General features: G+C 36.6%; 1 protein-coding gene across 7 annotated transcripts in view; it reads left to right on the plus strand.

Moving 5' to 3' along the window:
- Nucleotides 1–20,005, plus strand: part of LOC134535546 (endoplasmic reticulum junction formation protein lunapark-A) — a 77,520-nt gene that overhangs the window by 21,473 nt on the left and 36,042 nt on the right. For 4 of the 7 annotated variants that reach the window (XM_063374709.1, XM_063374712.1, XM_063374713.1 and 1 more), the window contains 4 exons: nucleotides 5,120–5,348; nucleotides 8,424–8,594; nucleotides 11,623–11,781; nucleotides 19,643–19,810. In XM_063374709.1, coding sequence (XP_063230779.1) covers nucleotides 5,120–5,348; nucleotides 8,424–8,594; nucleotides 11,623–11,781; nucleotides 19,643–19,810 — 727 coding nt within the window. The remainder of the gene's footprint in view (nucleotides 1–5,119; nucleotides 5,349–8,423; nucleotides 8,595–11,622; nucleotides 11,782–19,642; nucleotides 19,811–20,005) is intronic. The other 3 variants (XM_063374711.1, XM_063374714.1, XM_063374715.1) reach the window with 1 other exon arrangement.

Below are 20,005 nucleotides of genomic sequence, written 5' to 3' on the forward strand. Positions count from 1 at the left end.
TTAACATGTTGATGAAAGAATAGTTTGGAGTCAAGAATAACACCAAGATCTTTTATACTAAGAGATATGGAAATTTTTGAGTTGTCAAGAAAATAATCATATTTAACTGGATGAATTTTCCTTGTGAAAGAAATAATTTTTGTTTTATCTTTGTTAAGTGAAACTAAATTCATTTTACACCAATTATAATTATGGTGAGGTAAGGTTGGCTGAAGGATATAGGAGGAAAAGTATTATAATACTTTAATCAAAATAAAATATTTATTGTTAAAATATTTATTGTTATACAGATGTATCAAAATTCATGTTTCAACGCTTGAGGGTAGAAAGCTCTTATTATTTGCAACCATTTTTGCCAATAAACATGTTGCCGGAAACGCGTAGTTAAGCCCTGTAGCCCCAGAAAGAGTCAGCGTAGGCAACCCGTTGTAGAGTGTTATGTTGTGGATGTGCAGGCGTTCGAGTAGAGAAATAACCTTTTTAATCGTGGCACAGATTTTAATTTCACTCTGAAATCAATCACAGCTTCGGCTTTGTTTCACAACATTGAAATTGTTGCATACGTTTAAACAACGTGACAGCCTAAAGCAACGGCTTAAAAACACGCCTACCTACCTTGAGCGACACAGAGGTGGCAACGGCGAATCATGTTTTCACAGATACGCTGGAGCATATGTGGAGTCAACCTTATGATTTCGAACGCTTCAATGATTCGCTGTGTAAGCTCTTCTACCGTTTCTACTGGCGTAGCGTAGATAAGCCCTTTTACGTAACCCCACAGAAAGAAATCTAACTGGGTTAGGTCCAGTGACCTTGGCGGCCATGCGACAGGGTCCGCTCGTCCAATCCATCGGTTTGGAAATGTTTGGTTTAAATACTCTCGCACTTGCAGGGAAAAATGAGGTGGTGCCCCGTCATGTTAGTACCACATCACACGTCGGACATGCAATGGAACCTCTTCAAGAAGACCTGGTAGTTCGTTCTGAAGGAAGTGGAGGTATCCGGCGCCGGTAAGTCGTGGCGGAAGAAAAAAAGGCCCGATGAGTACGTCGTCAACAATACCGGCCCACACATTAACTGAAAAATGTTCCTGGCGAGCTGTAACACACGTTGCATGCGGCTTGACATCATTCCAAACATGACTGTTGTGCGAATTGAGAATAGCGTCTTTAGTGAACTTGGCTTCATCGCTGAATAAAACCGCTAACTCGGGGTTCCTCAATACTCTTCGAATGTACCAATGAGAAAAGGTCATGCGAAGAGGATAGTCCGCCGGACCCATGTGTTCCACTTTTTGAAGGTGGTACGGGTACAAGAGTTGCTCATGAAGAACTCGCCAAACAGCCATTTTGTCAGCGTCCATATCGGAACCTTCTGCCCTTGTGCTTGTATCCGGACTCTCCTCAAATCTCTGAAGTACATCTTCTTCAAAACTGGGAGTACGAACCCTGCGTCGAGCACCAGCATTTGGTTTTGTGACGGCACATGTACCAGTATCACGCATTCGCTGAGTAAGTCTTGCAAACATGGTGTGAGCTGGAATCCTACGACCCGGATATCGTTCTTCGTAGAGACGACGGGCGGCTCGTCCATTTTGTCTAGCTTCCCCGTAAACAAGCAGCATGTCCGTGTACTCACTACGCGTGTACTCCATTGAGCTCCACTAAAACGTCGCCCTTTTCATAACCACAGCGAAAGAAATGATACTACGAGTTTGCTTGTACTACAGAACAGTCAACGACAGACCACCAGTGATATCAAAACACACTGCGACACTGCGATGTCACGCTGCACAGTGCTATAGCACGGCACGAACTGAAGAAAAGAGGTGAGGGCGCCACCAACGGAAGTGAAAAGGGGCAGGGGTCAGCATTCGACATCGTACAGTCCTCTCGAGCGCTGCCCGGCGTCGTAAACACGTAATTCACCACAGCATCGTCTGTCTCGCACAAAGCCCAACAGGTTGCCTACGCTGACTCTTTCTGGGGCTACAGGGGCTTAACTACGCATTTCCGGCAACATGTTTATTGGCGAAAATGGATGCAAATAATAAGAGCTTTCTACCCTCAAGCGTTGTAACATGAATTTTGATACTTCCTGTATATCTGTTTGACATATGGTGAGGCAAGGATGGCTGAAGGGGAGTTCGTTAGTCCACTGGGACGTAGTGCCTGTCTATTCTTTAACTAGCTAGATATCGAGATTGCTAAAGACAGTATTTCAAGGAGGCATAAGACTAAGGAGCAATCGGCAAAAGTGAGTGAGTGTTTTTTTTCAGACACATTGTGTATATGACATGTAAATTTGTGAAGTGAGAAAAATAAATTTACCCTAATTCATTTCCAACCTCTTATTTAAATACAACATTTAATAGTTTTGAAGGAGTCAACAATCAGAAACAGAACTTTACACCCCACTACCAACAACTTTGAGTGTGTTCTGTATGTGCAAGGAACAAATGTCATCTTAGCTGAATACGATTTTGACTTGTCACAACCGGGTATGATTCCTGGTGGGGTCTACACTGAATTTTACATTTGAGGAACGGGACGGACATTACTGTGTTCATCTGTGCACGTCGAGGAGCATATTACATTCCTCGGCGACGCCTCGGGACGGTCCACACGACGCCTTTCCCAGGCGACTTAGCAAGTTAGACCCCCTTCCCTCATCCCCCAACTGTGGCTTCCTGGGAATTTCAACCCGGAGCATCGACCTCCAGTGAACCCGCGCAGGGTACATGGTCTCTCCAAGGACATACGCCCTTGTCCAACAGAGCCCTCAGCGAAGCCTAGCGGCGGCAAAAATCCCTAACCTAGCTCTGTCCGCTGGTTGCAAGTGCGCCCACTGCACTCTAGCGAACGTTTCTGTGACCCTCCAGCAAGTTAGACCCCCTTCCCTCATCCCCCAACTGTGGCTTCCTGGGAATTTCAACCCGGAGCATCGACCTCCAGTGAACCCGCGCAGGGTACATGGTCTCTCCAAGGACATACGCCCTTGTCCAACAGAGCCCTCAGCGAAGCATAGCGGCGGCAAAAATCCCTAACCTAGCTCTGTCCGCTGGTTGCAAGTGCGCCCACTGCACTCTAGCGAACGTTTCTGTGACCCTCCAGCCAGTTTCTCATCTTTGCCGCCAGAGCTCTCTAATCATCCCTCCCATAAGAGACAGCTTGTCATAATCGACTTTGGAAGGACAACCCCTCCCCCCCTCCTTGGATGGGCGCAGTAACTTGCTTTAATTAGTTGCGCCGACGTCATTTTTGAACATTCTGCGGGCAGCATCTGGTCAGTACGGACCACGCGTCGCGATTCGCGAGAGTCCACCTCAGTATTCCTTCCAAGACTTGACACTACGTCATGTAGTCTCAATCATCAAGGCATAAATGCCTTATTTTTCTTTTTTAAAATTGGCTGCCCGTAATAGTTTTTTTAAATCTAAATTACTTCTTCACTTTTCTGGTCATGGCTACCGCGGACTTCCGCGCCAAGAGTTGCCGACCCTACTCCTGGAGCCAGCCAACATGACTTCACCCCGCTGTTTTGGGTAAGTTATCGTAATATCATCCCCCCCCCCTCTTTTTTTGTCTTTCCCTGGGCGTAGTCTTGTCCAGCCTTAGCCGCCTGTTAACCAGTCTAAGCAATTTGGGACTTTGGTTACAGGCGGGGTTCAAGAATTGGATACCACATTAGAATGGAACTTCTCTGCCAAAATTAGCAGTCCGTGATTGGCCTCTCCCCTCTCCGGTCGACATACAAGTTTCTACATAAAACAATTTCTTCTGGACTTTAATCTACAGAAACCTCCGGTGCCAGGACCGCCAGTTTTCAGGACATAGGTTAAATTTCATTTCAAAAGCAAATTAAAAACAAAATGTAATTGTCTTTTTTTTTGAGCCTGCAGCTCACGTAAAACCAGGGTCAATTTTAAGATTTATGGTTGTTTTACTTTTATAAGTTTTTTTTTTTTTCCCCGGGGCTCCCTTTTGTTTGTAATTAATATCTTTTAATACATGTGTACTTAAAGATAAAAGAAAAGAAAAAGCTAAGTAAATTATTTTAGTAAATGGGCAGTTATATAAATCAAACCAGCTTTCTTGTTATTTTTATTACTCATCCTCGATCCACATAGCCTCATAGAATTGCTAGTAGGTTATAAGTAAATTCCTTTGTACGACGTCTGGGCCCCTCTGTGATAATAATTGTTGTTTTTTGTTTGTGGGCTGACACTTCCAAGGCCTTATTTTTTACTTATTCATTTTTTGAGTGTTTACCTGCAGCCCTGCGTACGTTACAGTTCCTCTGTTGCTGTGTTATCCAAAGTTGTTTTTTATGTGTAGTTACTGTTTTCTGTTGCAGCTGTCTCGTCATTGTCAGCCCACTGTGTTTGTCTGTGTTGTGATATTGTTCTGTCTAATTCTTCCAGATTTTAGCTCGTTTTCTTTGTGTTTGTGTATTTATCTTTCTTTGTCTGTTCGTCACGTTGTCTCTATGATATGCAGTGGCATATGTTCATAATAATGATTTTAATCAAATCATTAAAAGAATGTTATAATTTTATAGTGTTAAAGTCCATCACCTTCTACATGGTGTAGTTTATGTTTTATTACAATATCAGAAAAATAAATTGACTACACTTATAGAGAAAATATTTTTTTTATTGAGATGATATTATCGCTTATTGGGGAGAAGGGTAGCCATTCTTAAAAAAATTAGAACGGTTTATTTAGGAATGTTTGTTTTAAGAAAGTCTTCGATAAATGTTAAATGTTAATGAATTTAGGAAGTACCTAATTTCTATCTACCTGGTGGGTGGCAACACTGTCATTGATATTTCGTGTCAATAATAAATTTTGTGTCATTTTGTGACATTTCGTGAGAATATGGTGATGCAGTATCAAGTATCGAACTGTAGTGTTGTGGTGTAGTATGTAGTCAGAAAATGTAGTGTTGGGCTATGGCTTAACAGTGCATTACGCATTTTCCGCAGCACACACACCCTCAGAGCCTTTGCAAAGCCTTGCAGGTGCTACGAATATACAATTATGTATGGAAACAGCCATGAGGCTGTTAGTTTTGGAAATATGCTGTTGTGGTTTCCGTAGCAGTTTTGTTGTTGCAGTTGTCGCCTACGCAGTTGAAATCTCCGCTGCTGACGAGCTCTTTACAGCCAAGGCTTCAGCTGATGCAGCGTCCCGTGGGACAGGCCCCGTCGAGTGAAGTGGAGTTGCGTCGTCGCTCCATCGGCCAGGCAGCCACCAACAAGTCCGCTCTTCTGCCGCCCGGTGCTCGCTCGATGTCGTTGAGCCTGGAGACTGTTGCGGCCGGCCAGATCAATGGCAGACAACGGGGTAAGTTAAGTTTGGTGATTTATCAACATTATTTGAAGAGACACTGTTTTTATTGCGCTGGTGAACAATAGTTTCTTTTTCTGGAAATGAAAATAACGAACAACAAGAGCGACGTCTGCGAGATTTGCGGCAGTGTGGAGCACAACGTGTAGCTAATGAAAATGACGAACAACGAGAATACCGATTAGAAGAATAAAGACATTGAGACGGAAGACGTCGTAGGGCTTTAGTACTTAATAATTGTGTTTTTTTCAAAGATTGTTTAGGCATTTTTAAGTGAACACATGAGTTAAAAAGACACAAATAATATAAGTAAACAATTGATATTCTTAGTCTAACCTCAAACCAAACACTCATTGGCTTAGTGTTGCTTAACACCACCATCTACTGGAGTAGCTGTCAGGAAGAGTCATTTATGTTTAAGTTGATTATGGATAAAGTTGATAATTGAAAACACGGATAAGACATTTTATATAAAGGAATCCTAGCTAGATTGATTTATCGCCCCCGAAACCCCATGCATACTAAATTTCATGAAAATCATTGGAGCCATTTCCGAGATTCAGATTATATATATATATATATATATATATATATATACACATATATATACACACATATGTATATACGCACACATATGTATATACGCACACATATATATATATACACACACACAGACTCACACAGACACTGACACACAGAACACACACACAGAAATATGATGTTGTCCATCATGTTTTGCTTAGGGTAGAACGTCAAGTACAAAGAGCCTCACTTTAAAGGATTTCTCAATTGTAAGTACACCTGCCCCTCAAAGTAATACTGTTCGTTTTGCATAGTTTTTGAAGTAATGACGCTTGTAAATTACAGCATGATTTAAAGTAGCACGGTCATAGATTCAAAATATCACTTTTTTCATTAACGTGAATTTTTATTTTCATGCGCGTGCAATGGCAACAGCACTTGTGTAGCTATTCGCTTCCTTCATTGCATAATTGTCTCAGACAACGGTCCGAGTGTTCAGCCAATGTTTGTATTACGCCATCCTGTATGTCAGCAGCAGCTGTGGAGAGAGAAACTAGAATCTCTCAGGGCTAGGTTACCTTGAGCCTACTAGGATGTGCTAGTGGCAAATCATGGCAGACACACATTTTGTAAACAACAGAGTCTGGAATTACGTTAATAGTTAAAATAATCTTTCGAATAATACAATATATTTAGTTTATGATTTTTTAAAATCTTATTAGAAAGCCTCTGAAGAATGTTATGCCCAAGCCCTATTATGTAAACTATGTAGTCCATGAATTTTTAAAACTTAATTTTCGTTTGGTTGATCTCAGAATGTTACTCAGTATTTATTTAAATATACTTAAAATGTATTTAGACAGTAAATTGAGTTAGTGATGCTGGTTACTGATGAAGCAATATGGTATGATTTCTTAAACTTTCAAATACTTTTGTAAACATTTACATACTTTCTCATACTTTTGCCTACTTTTGCAACTTTTAATTTGCAACTCTAAAATCTCAACAATATGTTAATTAGCTAGCTATCATAAACATATTGATTCATTCTTAGATTTCATTGAAGACATTGACAGACACTTGTAAATTTCTACTTTCAATGCATGATTACGAGTATTTCAAATAATAGAGTACCCTAAAAAAATTCCCTGTCCCTTTTATATGTGAATTTGAACTTTTTATGTGTGTGGTAGCCACGTATCAATGTGTTTTTAATAATTTAAAACGAAGAAGGCATTCTTCACAAATTATTGAACTACCATGATAATATATACCAAAGAACTTGACATTTACTCAATACACACACATTGGGGGAGCTGTAAATAATCATCAGGGGACAGTAAATCACTTGGTAAACACTCCTACTAAGTCCAGATAGCTAATATAAAGTTTCACGCTGGGTTTAGCTGGCGATGAGCACAACAAATTGCAATACAGTTGTCTAGATCACATTTAACATTAACTGCCTTCTATCGACACTTTCCAATCCATTGACTTTGGTATGCCTGCTTACAGAATTTTAAAGTTGATTAAATTTATACTTTAGCAACCGTATCTATAATATCACTTCAGTTATTTTATTATTTATTTGCATTCAAAATTAAAATTAGTTTTTTTATCATGCCAAGTAAGTTTTAACTCCTAACGCGTGTAAATATTTTTATTCTTCCTTGAGTCGGTTTCCCATGTTGTAAGGTGGTGGGCAGTTTATCTAACTGAGACATTGGTTCAGCTCCAGGCCCCAGGCTGATCATCACACCTCAGTAACCAAGTAGCTCTGCCAGGCCAGTGCCCGAGTGTCCGCCCGGCAAGGGGATGGGGATCACATGTTGGGCTTGCTCAGCATGTGTTCAACCTCTGAGCCCTCAAGGATCACCCCGTGGTACTCCCAGGTTTCAAGGGCACTCGCAGGCAGTTCCCCGCTCTTTAAGGGTGCTCGGGAGGAGCGCTGGATCACCTTGGGCAACTCACTCCCTGATAGCCACAGGCCTTTGGGACCACAGCCGTGGGTGTTTTCGGGGAATGTCCCCACCCTAGCCATTTTCACCGACCCACTTTCTTTGGTTCGCAACTCCCAATTTGGGCATTGGTGCCCAGAAGCTCATGGCCCCTGACCAACCACAAAAATTTGACCTTGGGCAGTCTTGGTTAAATCACCTGTCCCGCAGGTGGGACCCAGTGCTCTCGCGTAGCCTTTTAGCCTGTGCTTGGAGGCAGAACCTCCCGGTACAATCCCAGACACGTGTGTCCAGATTTCCAATCCTGGGGGCCTAGAACCGTCTGCCCGGTCTTGCACGACCCGGACATTAACAAATGCTCGAACCCACCCCTCCCCCCTTCCACCCGCCAAAAAAAAAATCAGAACATGAGCAGTTTGAATGTTGTTAGAATAAAGCGTGTGCCAAACAGAAGAATGAATGAAACAGCATCTATTATATTATTGTTTTCATTGGTTGTGGTTCTGTGTATGTATTCAAACAGTAGTGACAGCTAAAGCAGAGGAGATATTCATTGTTTTTCTACTTCCTGGTTCTTGTTTCTGATTCGCAGGTGTTTCAGGACCTCCCATGCCTAGACCAATATTCCCGCGGGAGCGTTCCTATGCAGACAAGCTGATGGAGTACATCCTGGGCGATGGCCCAGGCAACCGTTATGCCCTGATATGCAAACAGTGTGAATCTCATAATGGCATGGCACTCAAAGAAGAATTTGAATACTTAGGTGGGGTAAATCACTATTTCAATGAAATGTGCATTTCTGTAATGTTAACATAAGAAAGTTTTTAATAGAACTTTTTAACAGTAGTAGTAGTAGTAGTAGTAGTAGTAGTAGTATTAGTAGTATAGAGAAAACTCACTCAAGCTCATTTCAAAAGGAATTGGGACAATTAGTCTGCAATTACTAATTTCATTTGCTTTTGCCTGCTTTTTCCTCAATATTTACAACTGACATTACAAAAGCAACTCTGTATAACATAATTTTTTAAATAGGCTTAAAATAAGAATCAAGTAATAAACAAAACAATTAATTTTCATAGTGACTATGTAGCATTGCAGAACCCTGCCCTCCTAATTAAATAATTTTTCTTTTAAACTTCTTTTTTGTATATGTAAGCAATAATAAGTCAATGTTTTTTGAATGATGTATAAGTTTTGAAACAGTATAATCAGACGTTATGATGTTATTTTGCACGTGCTAGGTGTTTTAAGAAGGTATTTTGTATTTTAACAGACGTTTTTAATCATTACTATTTTTTATGTAATTATTCACAAATGAGCCGTTGTACTAGAATTTTACCTGTTTAGGCCTACTTTTTCAGGTTTTTCTCAATAAGTTTAATTTTGTAAAGTAATTCGTACTATGATTATTGTTCTTAATTTTAATTAACGTGTTGCAATATAATTATAGATCACAGGACTGTGTCTGGGCTGGTGTGATGGTTAGAAAGAGAGGCATGAGAGGCCTGTAAGTGTAAGTGAGAAAGGAACAGTGCTTCCCCGCCAACCGAGATAAAGACGGTAATTTCCCCCCTGCATGGGAACTGATTGATAACTGCTGTCTCACTGTGTGGGAGAGAGAACGAGAATGGGAGTCCCCGATTTCGATGTGAAATTGAAAAGAGACAAATCAGGGGAAGCCCAGAGTTCTGTATGTAAAAGATTTTTTTCATGGATTGAAACTTGTTCTGTGATTGGCTTGTATCCATAAGCGTGAATGAAGCGTGCGTGTGATTGGTCGGTGAGGTCATGTGACGTCTACTCCCTGCGTGGAGAAGAGTGTGGCAGGACTTCACCAGTCGTCTGTCGATCGCTGCCCCAGTAGGTCGCGTTCGGTGGCTTCTCGCCAAATTATGATGTAATTTGCTAATGGATAATTTAACGTTGGTGGTCAGAGCCAGGCCGAGTATTAAGTCGACCTAATTTGTTTTATTTTCTTTCGAACAGTACTAAATTAGAAATTGCGGCCACCTTCGTCGGCGTTCGGCTCGTAGCGAAATTTGTTTTCGCTGGGTGCGGCCCTGTTCGAGGTCGCACCATCTTCGTGTACTTGCAGTGAAAGATTACTGAAGGACGTTATTTTCGTTAATTCACATCGCACAAACTGTGAGCATTTTTCGACGGGCAGATGTACGTGTTGAACGAGTGAGTAAAACTGTGAAAATGATTGGATTCGTCTATGCATTCTAATTGTGAAAAAATATTACAAAAAAACTAAAATTGGCGGAACATCTGTTTATTTTTTGTATATAATGAACCGTTATAACTGTCCTCAATAATAGCCATTTGTGGTGGAAAATTTAAGATATCAGACAGTGTTGCGCTCTTCCTTCATTTTCTTAATGACTCTATCCTAACGAATAGACATTAGTGTTAGAAAATTTAAGACAACTGATATCAAGTACCCCACACTTTTTTTCTTCATTAAAATTAATGGTTTTTTTATTACTTGATGTTTATTTTAAGCCTATTAAAAAAATTATGTTATACAGAGTTGCTTTTGAAGAAATTACTTAAATCTAATTGTTTTTATTTTTTAGTTCATACAGCAAAAGGGAAGCTTTTTTTTTTTTTAGTTTTTTAAAATATAATTTTATTTTTTACTTTTTTTAGTTCATAATTAATCAAATTTTTTATAAATTCTTCAAAATGTACCACAGGCTCAATTTGTGTTATCAGAAGCATGGATATAACTATAAACTACAAAGAGCCTGTTGATACTTATAGAGTAATCATTCTTCTATGGAAAACTATATATTATTCTATGATAATACTGAAAGTCAATATTGTATAAATTTTGTGATATGTTTTTCCAAAAGAGTGACCCAGTTAACAGTATTTTTAAGAAAAAGAATATTTCGTTGAAAAGGGCCAGGACCCACCATTACCCTGACCCACCGGCATCCCTCTTCATAATATTCCTCTCAAAATGCACCACAAAATCAATTTTCAGAGTCCTGAAAATTTTAGAGGAAATTGATTCCCCCCCCAAGGGCTCATCCAAGCAGGTCGGATGGTGCCTGAAGACCTCGGGAGCACACCATAATCAATGGACTTCAATATTCCTGAATTTCAAAATCGGGGGCAAGTAACCACCCTTTGAGGGGGGGGGGGGTTAGTTGAATCGTCAGGCACATTTTACACCATGCTTCGGCCTCTTGGATCTGAAACAAGGCAAATCTAAAAGGAATAAATTTTTTAAATTTTTTAAATTAGGGGGTTGACCTCCTGGGAGGGAGGGAAACGAAACAGCCATCCCCTGGGCTAATTTGCCACCTTGCCCCAGCCTTATGGGTGTATAAAAAGCATGGTTATTGCCCATAGCACGAAAGTAGGGGTTTTTTCCCCTTTCCTTCTCTTTTCGGGTCAAAGTTATGAAATGATTGTATTGTCATAGGGATTACATATACTTGCAAATTTTCAAATCGATATGACAGAAGTAGTTTAAATCGATTGCATAGTTAGTTAAAAGTGAAGCTAATAACAGTGTGTCAAAAAAATTGGACAAAATAAAATTTGTAAATTGAACTTAAGTTGAGTTTCAAACAATTGTCTTAAGCATATTAACATTTGCTTGTATTGTTAATTCCTCAAAGGGTACTTTTAGGCCTTCGTAATATTTATAAAGCTTTTATTCCTGCAAATAGTTACAGTAAATTGTTGAATGATAGTTGAAATATGAACGTGTGACGCTTCTCTTTGAGTTCATATACTGTAATAGTGTGAAAAGTGTGTGTTTGGTTTGTTTGCAGCTTTTAGGTGTTGTTATTGCTTTTACTGGAACCCAGCTCGCAAACAGAGGCCTCACGCGCCTGCTCTGGCGCTACCCGCAGCCACCAATCAGGACATTAGTACGTCCTCGTCCGAACTGAACAGCGCGTCAAGCTCAGAAGATGGTTTGTATTTCAGCCGTATGTTTCTGTTATTGACTCTGTGAACTCCTATTTATGCTCGGCTTTCACTTTTTTTTTTTTTCCGTAAATTACATCTTAGGGGGTCATGAAAACCTTTTTGCCTTTTTAGCTTCATAAAAATTTTGAACTATTTTAGGAATTTTACTTATATTTTTATATTTGACACCTAATGTAAACACTTGATAATTTTTGACTTTCACGAGTATGATATATAATGCAAAGAATGGTTTTGAAATTGTTGTAATTTGTTATTTACTGTAAATTATGTAATTAGCATAGGATAACACATAAGGGATAAGATATTTGTTATTTTGTGAGGTGTTCATGATTTAAATAAACAGGAAAGCATTTGAAGCTCTTTTACAGTGTCAGGAAATCCACAATACAGCTTACATATAGAGTTCTAAAAGAGAGGTTATTTTTTTCTTAAAAGCCACGTGGTTTTTACAGAAGACCCAACAAAAAACAAGGTTATTTTGTTTTAAGTGCATCTTTTAATTAAAAAAAAAATGGTGAGTTATTCTTTTAGTACAGGCTATATATGTGTAACATCTAACCTTGGCAACGAGAAAAATTAATGTGTTCACATGTTGCAAATACACCTCTAATACGAAACTTGGACATGAAAATTAACTTTGAATTCTTTAAAATAATGCAGAGCATGATAAATATACAACAATTGTGTTTTCAACTACATTTATTGATGCAAATCACACACAGTTTCTGCACCCGCCACTAGAATATTTTGCTGGAGCAGCTATGTCGACTATTGAATCATTTGATTTGCAGAGTGAAAGTTTATATGTACTTTAATGAAACAGCTCCAATGAAAGTGAAAAAGTTTTGAAACACCATGGCTTTAATTTAATTTTTGTTAAGGAATTTTAAAATACTGACAACCTTGTTAAAACATTTAACGGTTAATGCTATAAAGTTTTCTTTTGGCTTAATGAACTTTGGTTTGCATCATCATCCACCACAGAGGGCAGCATCGTGGTTACACATTTCTGTTCTTTGTCTTTCATTCCATTCACAAAATTACTCCTACCAAATCCTGTATATCGAGAGCTAAGATGTTACACATCAAAAATTAAACCATAACATATTGCTCTTAAGTAACTTCACAGTTTTTTTCCCCATAAATTTCTTATTGCATTTAATACTAATGGTGCTGGGAAATTTAAACATTGTTGAATTTAGTCATCAAAAAATGAACTCTTAAACATTCTTTTTCTGGTTTTGCGAGAGCTTAGTTAGTAACTGTGATTTAATGCTGTGGTCACTAAGGTTTTTAGGAAGAGGAACGGGAGGAGGCTGCCTTTACTAGGAGTCAGGGAAAGAAGAGAGGCAGGAAGTGAAAGGGACTTTGCAACTAACTCCATTAGCACTCTTCTCTCTCTCTCTCTCTCTTTCTCCCACCCCCTCCACGCTTGTCTCATCTGACGTGCCCCTGTCTGTTCAGAATGCTGTCAAAAGTGGCATAATGATGCTGTTTAGAGGCAGAATGTATATTTTTTATCTAAGCCCTTCTCGTAGCTGATGGCCCATAAAAATGACGAATAGTTGAATTGGAATAAATACAAAAGAGAACTTTTTTTTCGTAAAAAAAGTTATAACAATTTTTACTCTACATATTTTATCTCTACAATATACCATTTTTTTGATATACTTGTAACAGAAAAGTTTTGAAAATGTAACATTCATAAAATTATAATCTACATATTTCTGTAGGAATTTGTGTAAAATATTTTTAAAAAATTAGAATATTGTTTTCTACTTTAAAGCATTAAAAATCAGGTTATTTTTCGAGTTAATTGTGTTTGTGAATTTTTCAGGTCTCTACTTATTACAATAAGTGTGTAAAATGCATGACATGAACGTGCTTATAATTTTTTTACTTACACATTAACACATATCACACAAGATGCATGTGCCAAATACAGTACTATCTTGCACACATTCATATTAATAAATATGAATTAACTACATATTACATAAATATATAAAAACTATAAACTCACCTGCAATTTGCTTTAGGGAGGTACAAACTGATACTAAACATGATTTGGCTGTGGCATTTTTCAAGTAGACTACAGTTTCTGTTTCTAATACTATACACTAAAATTATACAGGTGTGCGAAGACCATTTTTTCAATTGGAATCAAAATTGAAGATCGCTGAAGTCTAGGATTACTTAAATATTTTGCTACATTAATAAAAATCTATAGACACAACATTGAGTGCAGTATGTGTTCAATCAGCACTTCTTGCATACCACACAGTGCACAAGAACAATGTAGGAAACATTTAGCAAGTTAACCAACTGCCACTGCTTGTAAATAAAAAGAAAAAATTTTAAAACCAAAAATTACTTATGTAATAGCTTGAAACATGAACAAATTAGATTATTGCATATAACCAAGCATGTTTTCAAGTATCTAGAAAACAGTCTGTTATGCCAATTCTAAAATACTGTCAGGAATTTTACTCTGCTATACAGATACTATGGTGTAATTACAGCTTAATAATTATCTGTTCATTGTAATAATTTCATATTGCTAATTTGGAGAAATGTAAAACCTTTTGGTGAGATAAAATGAAATAAGAGAGACTAAAGCAAGCATACATAATGCTGCAAAACTCAACATCAAGATGTAAACAGTTTATAGGCCACAAAATTATGGTCCTGAATTTAAAAATAAGTTAGTATTTGTCAAGTTTAGTGCAAAATTTTGTAAATCAGTTTATTAGATACTGTGTCTACAAGTTTCCATATTATATTTTTCTAATTTTTGTTGTGATGGATAATAAAATGAATGCTGTCAAGGTATTCACATTCTGAAAGTCAAGAAAAAGTCAGATCATGGAAAGTCAGGGAATTTATTTGAAACCCTGGAAAAATAATTGAAACTACATAGCCAGTGGTAGTAATTTGAGTGGAAAATTGAATGGTCTAATCTGCCATCACCTAGATTGTGAAACAATTTTTTTTTCGTGTGGTGTTTTAGTGCTTAGTCATTCATACACTATTAAATGGCATATGCAAGGTTTTGTTATAATTTTAATTTTTTGTTAAATAATTCTAGGTCAACTATGGAAATGGTGGGGACTATTTTTTCATTATTTCTTTGGAAAAATCGCAAAATAGGTAATCAACTTAAAGGAAAAAAAAATAGTGAATGAAATTGAAATTTTGGTAATATAGAAGTCAGGGAAATTTTATTAGACTTGTGTGTAGACACTGACTGTTGAAAACTCAAATTCATTTAGTCTGTGTGAGACTTACAGTGCGAGCATTATTCAATGTGTGTCAGAGTGACTCAGATGGTGAAATTAAAAATGAAACTAACCATTTATTGAAATTATTTTATCAAATAAATTATTGTAAATGACCTGTTATCTTTACTCTCTGTCTTACACAGACTAACTGAATTTGATCTCTGAGCTTTTTAATATTAGGTACATATGTATTATTACAGTACTGAAATTTATTCAAAATGAGTTAATATTGCAAAAAAATACTGTTTTTATAAACAAGTAGTTTCATGCCGTGTTAAAATTTTAATAAATGATCCTTCTTTTTAAAATAACTTGCCAAGTTAACATAGTAATTTTTTTTACAGTATGACTAGTCAATGTTACGATATTAAATTTTTTTCACCATAGGTAATGCAAAAAAAACTTTTTTACCTAACATTATAGCTTCATTAATATTATTTTAAATTAACGATACTTAAATTTATTCAGAATTGTTTGGCAAAAATTATATTTGAGAAATTTTTTAATGAATCCACAGTATCTAATAATTTGGTGCAGGGTGGGGTTTTAAAAACTGTTGAAAAATACGCCTGTAATTTAAAAACTAAGATCTTTTTTTCCAGAGCCATCATTAATTGGCCTTATAACTGTTCACAGCTTACACACAGTAAGAAATATATTGCACTCTTTTCATGATAAGGTGAGACTTTTTTTTGTACTATCATTCAGCAAACATTCAGATTTCAACATCTCATTATTGTTACTAGACTTACTAATCATGTATAATTTTTTGTTTTGTTAATTTCACAAAATATCCAGCGACCCAAGTCTAAATGTTCACTGAATACCTGCCAAAAATGTGTCGCCTCGACTTGAACAGAGTGAAATAAAAGTTCAGAAAATTGTTTTCCTTCTAATGCCTGCATGTTTCAGTGAAAGACACTTTTAAGCTTTTAAGTATTCTGCTTTTAGAAAAAAAAAAAAAGGTTTGTATACTTATGTAGGTGTGTTCAAAGTTATACTTCTTTTTGATTTAAGTCATTGAAGTATTTTTGAATTTGCTGTAACAAAAATAAAATAAAATATGTAATTACTCAGTATTCAATATTAATATAAACACGTATATAAAATTAATTATTTGATTTAGTAAGACAAATGAGATTAATTTTAATTAATAATGAAAATCAATAAATATGCTGAATGTTTATTCAAAAGTATTAATTTTTTATATTTTTAATAATAATGGGATAATTTATAATTGTATACACATGTTTCTATGAAAACTAATTGTTGTCTGTTTATATTTTAATTGAAGTTATTTTTTTAAATATAGTTATTTTGGTACATGATGCATGCTGTTTTAACAGGGTTGCTACAAGTTTCAAACTCCAAAATTCCCTGATGTTTACAGCTTTTCCAGATCTGAATCTACAAGTTTCCCTGCCCTTCCAGACATAAACTATTCCATGGCTTACTTGGTGTTGCTTTTGAGGGGGAAAGACAGATATACTTTTAAATGTGTCACCTTAACAAAATTAATGAAATTTAGTTGAAAGATAATGCCATTTAGATAGATACACGTATTTGTATAATTTTGCTATAGATTCACCTAAAGCTATCAAACCTATATGTATGCATCCGAAATTAGTTTACCCCCTTTATATGTACAGTAATGAGACCAGGACTTCAGGAAAAGGAAAATCAACTAAATTTTGTGATTAGTAAACATTTGGGCATTTTTTGAGGTGCCGGAATGTAGGCAGAAAAGGTTATTTTTGCTTTAATTTGCTGTCGCAAGAAAAAAGTTACACAAATATTTGGTGATTTCCCTGGCTTTTCCAGGTATTTTCCTTTTTTTTCCCTTTTTTATATACCTAAAACAACCCTGTTTCGTTTAGTACATCAAAACATCCTGTACATACAAAAACTGGAATAGCACAATAGAAACAAATTATGTCAGGTCTTGTGGAAATTTTTTATTTTGTATATATTTTACAACCATAATTCATAGTTATATTTGGTAATGTCCAGGATCTTTTGATGTACCAAATTAAAACAGCAAACATCATGTACCACAGGCTCAATGTATACAGGATCATGCCTTCAGGATCAAGGGATATACAGTAGAACCTCTGTATGTCGAACTCGAAGGGAGACACCAAAAAATTCGAGTTATAGAGTTTGTTATAGAGTTTTCGACTTATGGAGGTTTTCGACTTAAGCTAATTTTGATTCGACATAAAGAGGTTGAAGTTCATTCTTATACATTTTGAGTTAGTCAGGTAAAATTATTTAAAAACTTCAAGTTCCATTTGTTACAGGTTTCAATGTTGACACTTGCACTTTCCCCACAAACGTTTTTAAAAACAGGTTCATGTCTTCTTTTGAACTTTTATAGCCATCCATTACTGGCCCTGAAATTAGCATGTCTCAATGATTTAGAGTATGTTTCCGCTTTTTCTTGTAACAGTGGTCCACTAACACTGATATTTTGGCTCCGACACTGCTCAAACCATTTAAGTAAACACTCCTCCAAGCCCGGAAATTCTGCAATTCATCGTCTTTTGCTAGACAAACTTTGACCGTTTTGTATTTTTCTCATGATGTCTGATTCATTTTTTATTATTGTTGACAGAGTACTCATTGGCTGGCCAAATTTTTCAGCAACATCTTTCTTCTTTTGACAGCTCTTCACAGCTTCAAGCACTTCCAATTTTTCAGCGAGACTCAAAGCTTTCAGTTTACATTTCATAGCACTCATGTTTTAACAATTTTGTTTGTAAACTAATGTACAAATTGATGTGTAGCAGTCGTAGCAGTCGACAACAAATGACTTACTTCACTAAAGTTCAAATGAAATCAAAAATAATAAAATTAAACACCTGACACCAAGCAAGCAAACACGTGAGTCATAAATTCATGGTAATCCTATGTATTGTATACTTCTAAATTGATTTCTAAGAAACAATGGTGTACTTACATTGTAGACAAATTCTGAAAGTCGATAACTTATTTTTCTTCGAACTATAGAGGTAATAAGTTTCAAATAATCGAGATGTAAAGGTTGTAAAATAAAACATTGCTATGTTCGAGATACAGAGGTCCGATTTAATTTTTCAAGTTATGGAGGAAAAATCTGTACCAAAATGGCTTGGAGGGACTCACTGATTATTTCGACTAATAGAGGGTTGAGATTTCGAGCAACGGAGGTTTTCGGGCTTGAATGGAAGGGAACACAACATTTTTTCGAGTTTGGGTTTCCGACTTATCGAGGTTCGACTTAAAGAGGTTCTACTGTACTTGAATATGTGATATGGAACTTTTTACAAATAATCTTGACCAAACATTCTACTATCATTTATTTAACTATGCAACTATGCGCCAAACCTACCAGATTTCTCAGGCTATTAAATATTGTAGGTAAATCAATTTTTGATATTCAGCATGAAAATATATGTAGAATATTATAAAAACACTTGCGAAAAAATTAAATAAGATAAATGTTTAATCTCCAACCCAGTTTTTCGCTAATACTAGCCCTGGAGAAGCACGGTCGCCACAAGTCTCAAGGTCGTCTGCACACAAAAAAAATGTTGAGATAGCCACAAAACTTAACACGAAAAAAAATTTGTGTCTTCTCTGGTTTCAAATCATACAACTAGCATGATAAATTAACGAAAATGCATTTTAAAATACATTTTACGGACGCAAATAATAAAATAACTCGTAGTTTCTACAACCGCTTCTAGAATGTGCACCTACAAGTTGTTTACCACCACCGCTCTGTGCACTTTTTTCGCCCTGTGAAAATTTTGTTTCATGTTGAGCGCTTATCATAAAAATTCGCATCACTTTTTCATAATGTGCCTAACGTAAACGATTAAAGGATAGTTGTACTATTATAAAATTAATTTTTTAATACCTATGCAAATTCATGGGTTTTCATTTCATAATAAATGTAATTTATTTTATTTTGAGTAAATATAGAGGGTATAGCCATACCTAGTATGAAATAATCAGTCCAATGGACTGACCTGTCTATTTAATATTATAGCAATAAGATAAACAAATAAAATGTATTCATATATCCTCTTAAAGCAAAATTTGTATATAAGGTAATATCGTAATATGTTATTAAAAAAGTAAAACAATTTTTCCCAGACGAGATTTGAACCACGTTTCTTGAGGTCTTGAAGTGCCCACTCACCGTTACACTACCAAGCTTGCTGAGATTTTAGAAGGTGAATGAGCATTATAACATTGTATTGCCAATGTCTTGAGATTACATTTTGCTATGACTATTTTAGTTGCCATGGCCCTTATTGTTTATCATGGTGAGTATGTACGGGTTTAAGTTAATACATGTGGGTCCGCAAGCTTCCTGTGAAAAGTGAAAATCTCATCACGTGGTGAGCATACAAGTCACTCTCATAATTTTTCCATGATGAGGCTAAAGAATTATAACTATACTTCAAAAATCTTCATAATTGTCAAAAAAAAATTTTTTTAATTTTGCTGAAGACAAAGTTGAAGAAAATTAGTCTTTGATTTGACCATCTGAAGAGTCAGCCACCATGATGACAAATTTGTTTGTGGGCAGATGAGCCTGCGCCGGAAGACAGTGCCGTTGCAGAAGTGCCGTCCGAGGGCAGTGAGCCCAGGGCGTCAGAGCCAGGCGAACTGCCGGCAGCAGAGGCAGTCGCCACGGACAATGAAGCTGGCGGCGGTGAGGAGGCAGGAGACAGCCCCTGCAGGGACAATGTGAAAGGTATTGTGAGAACGTAGCTGTTGAGTTTTTAAACTTATGAGTCTGCCATTTTCAATATTACTAGAGAAATAATAATGGAATCTAAGATTATGCATTAGTGTGTTTTATCGCATAATCGTCGCACATTTTATACTAAAATCAAGTTTGAAAAGGAGAAGTGCAAATTTTTATGTGAAAAAAATTTTTTTTCGTTAT

Source organism: Bacillus rossius, chromosome 8 (assembly GCF_032445375.1).
Source record: "Bacillus rossius redtenbacheri isolate Brsri chromosome 8, Brsri_v3, whole genome shotgun sequence".
Taxonomy (NCBI): domain Eukaryota; kingdom Metazoa; phylum Arthropoda; class Insecta; order Phasmatodea; family Bacillidae; genus Bacillus; species Bacillus rossius.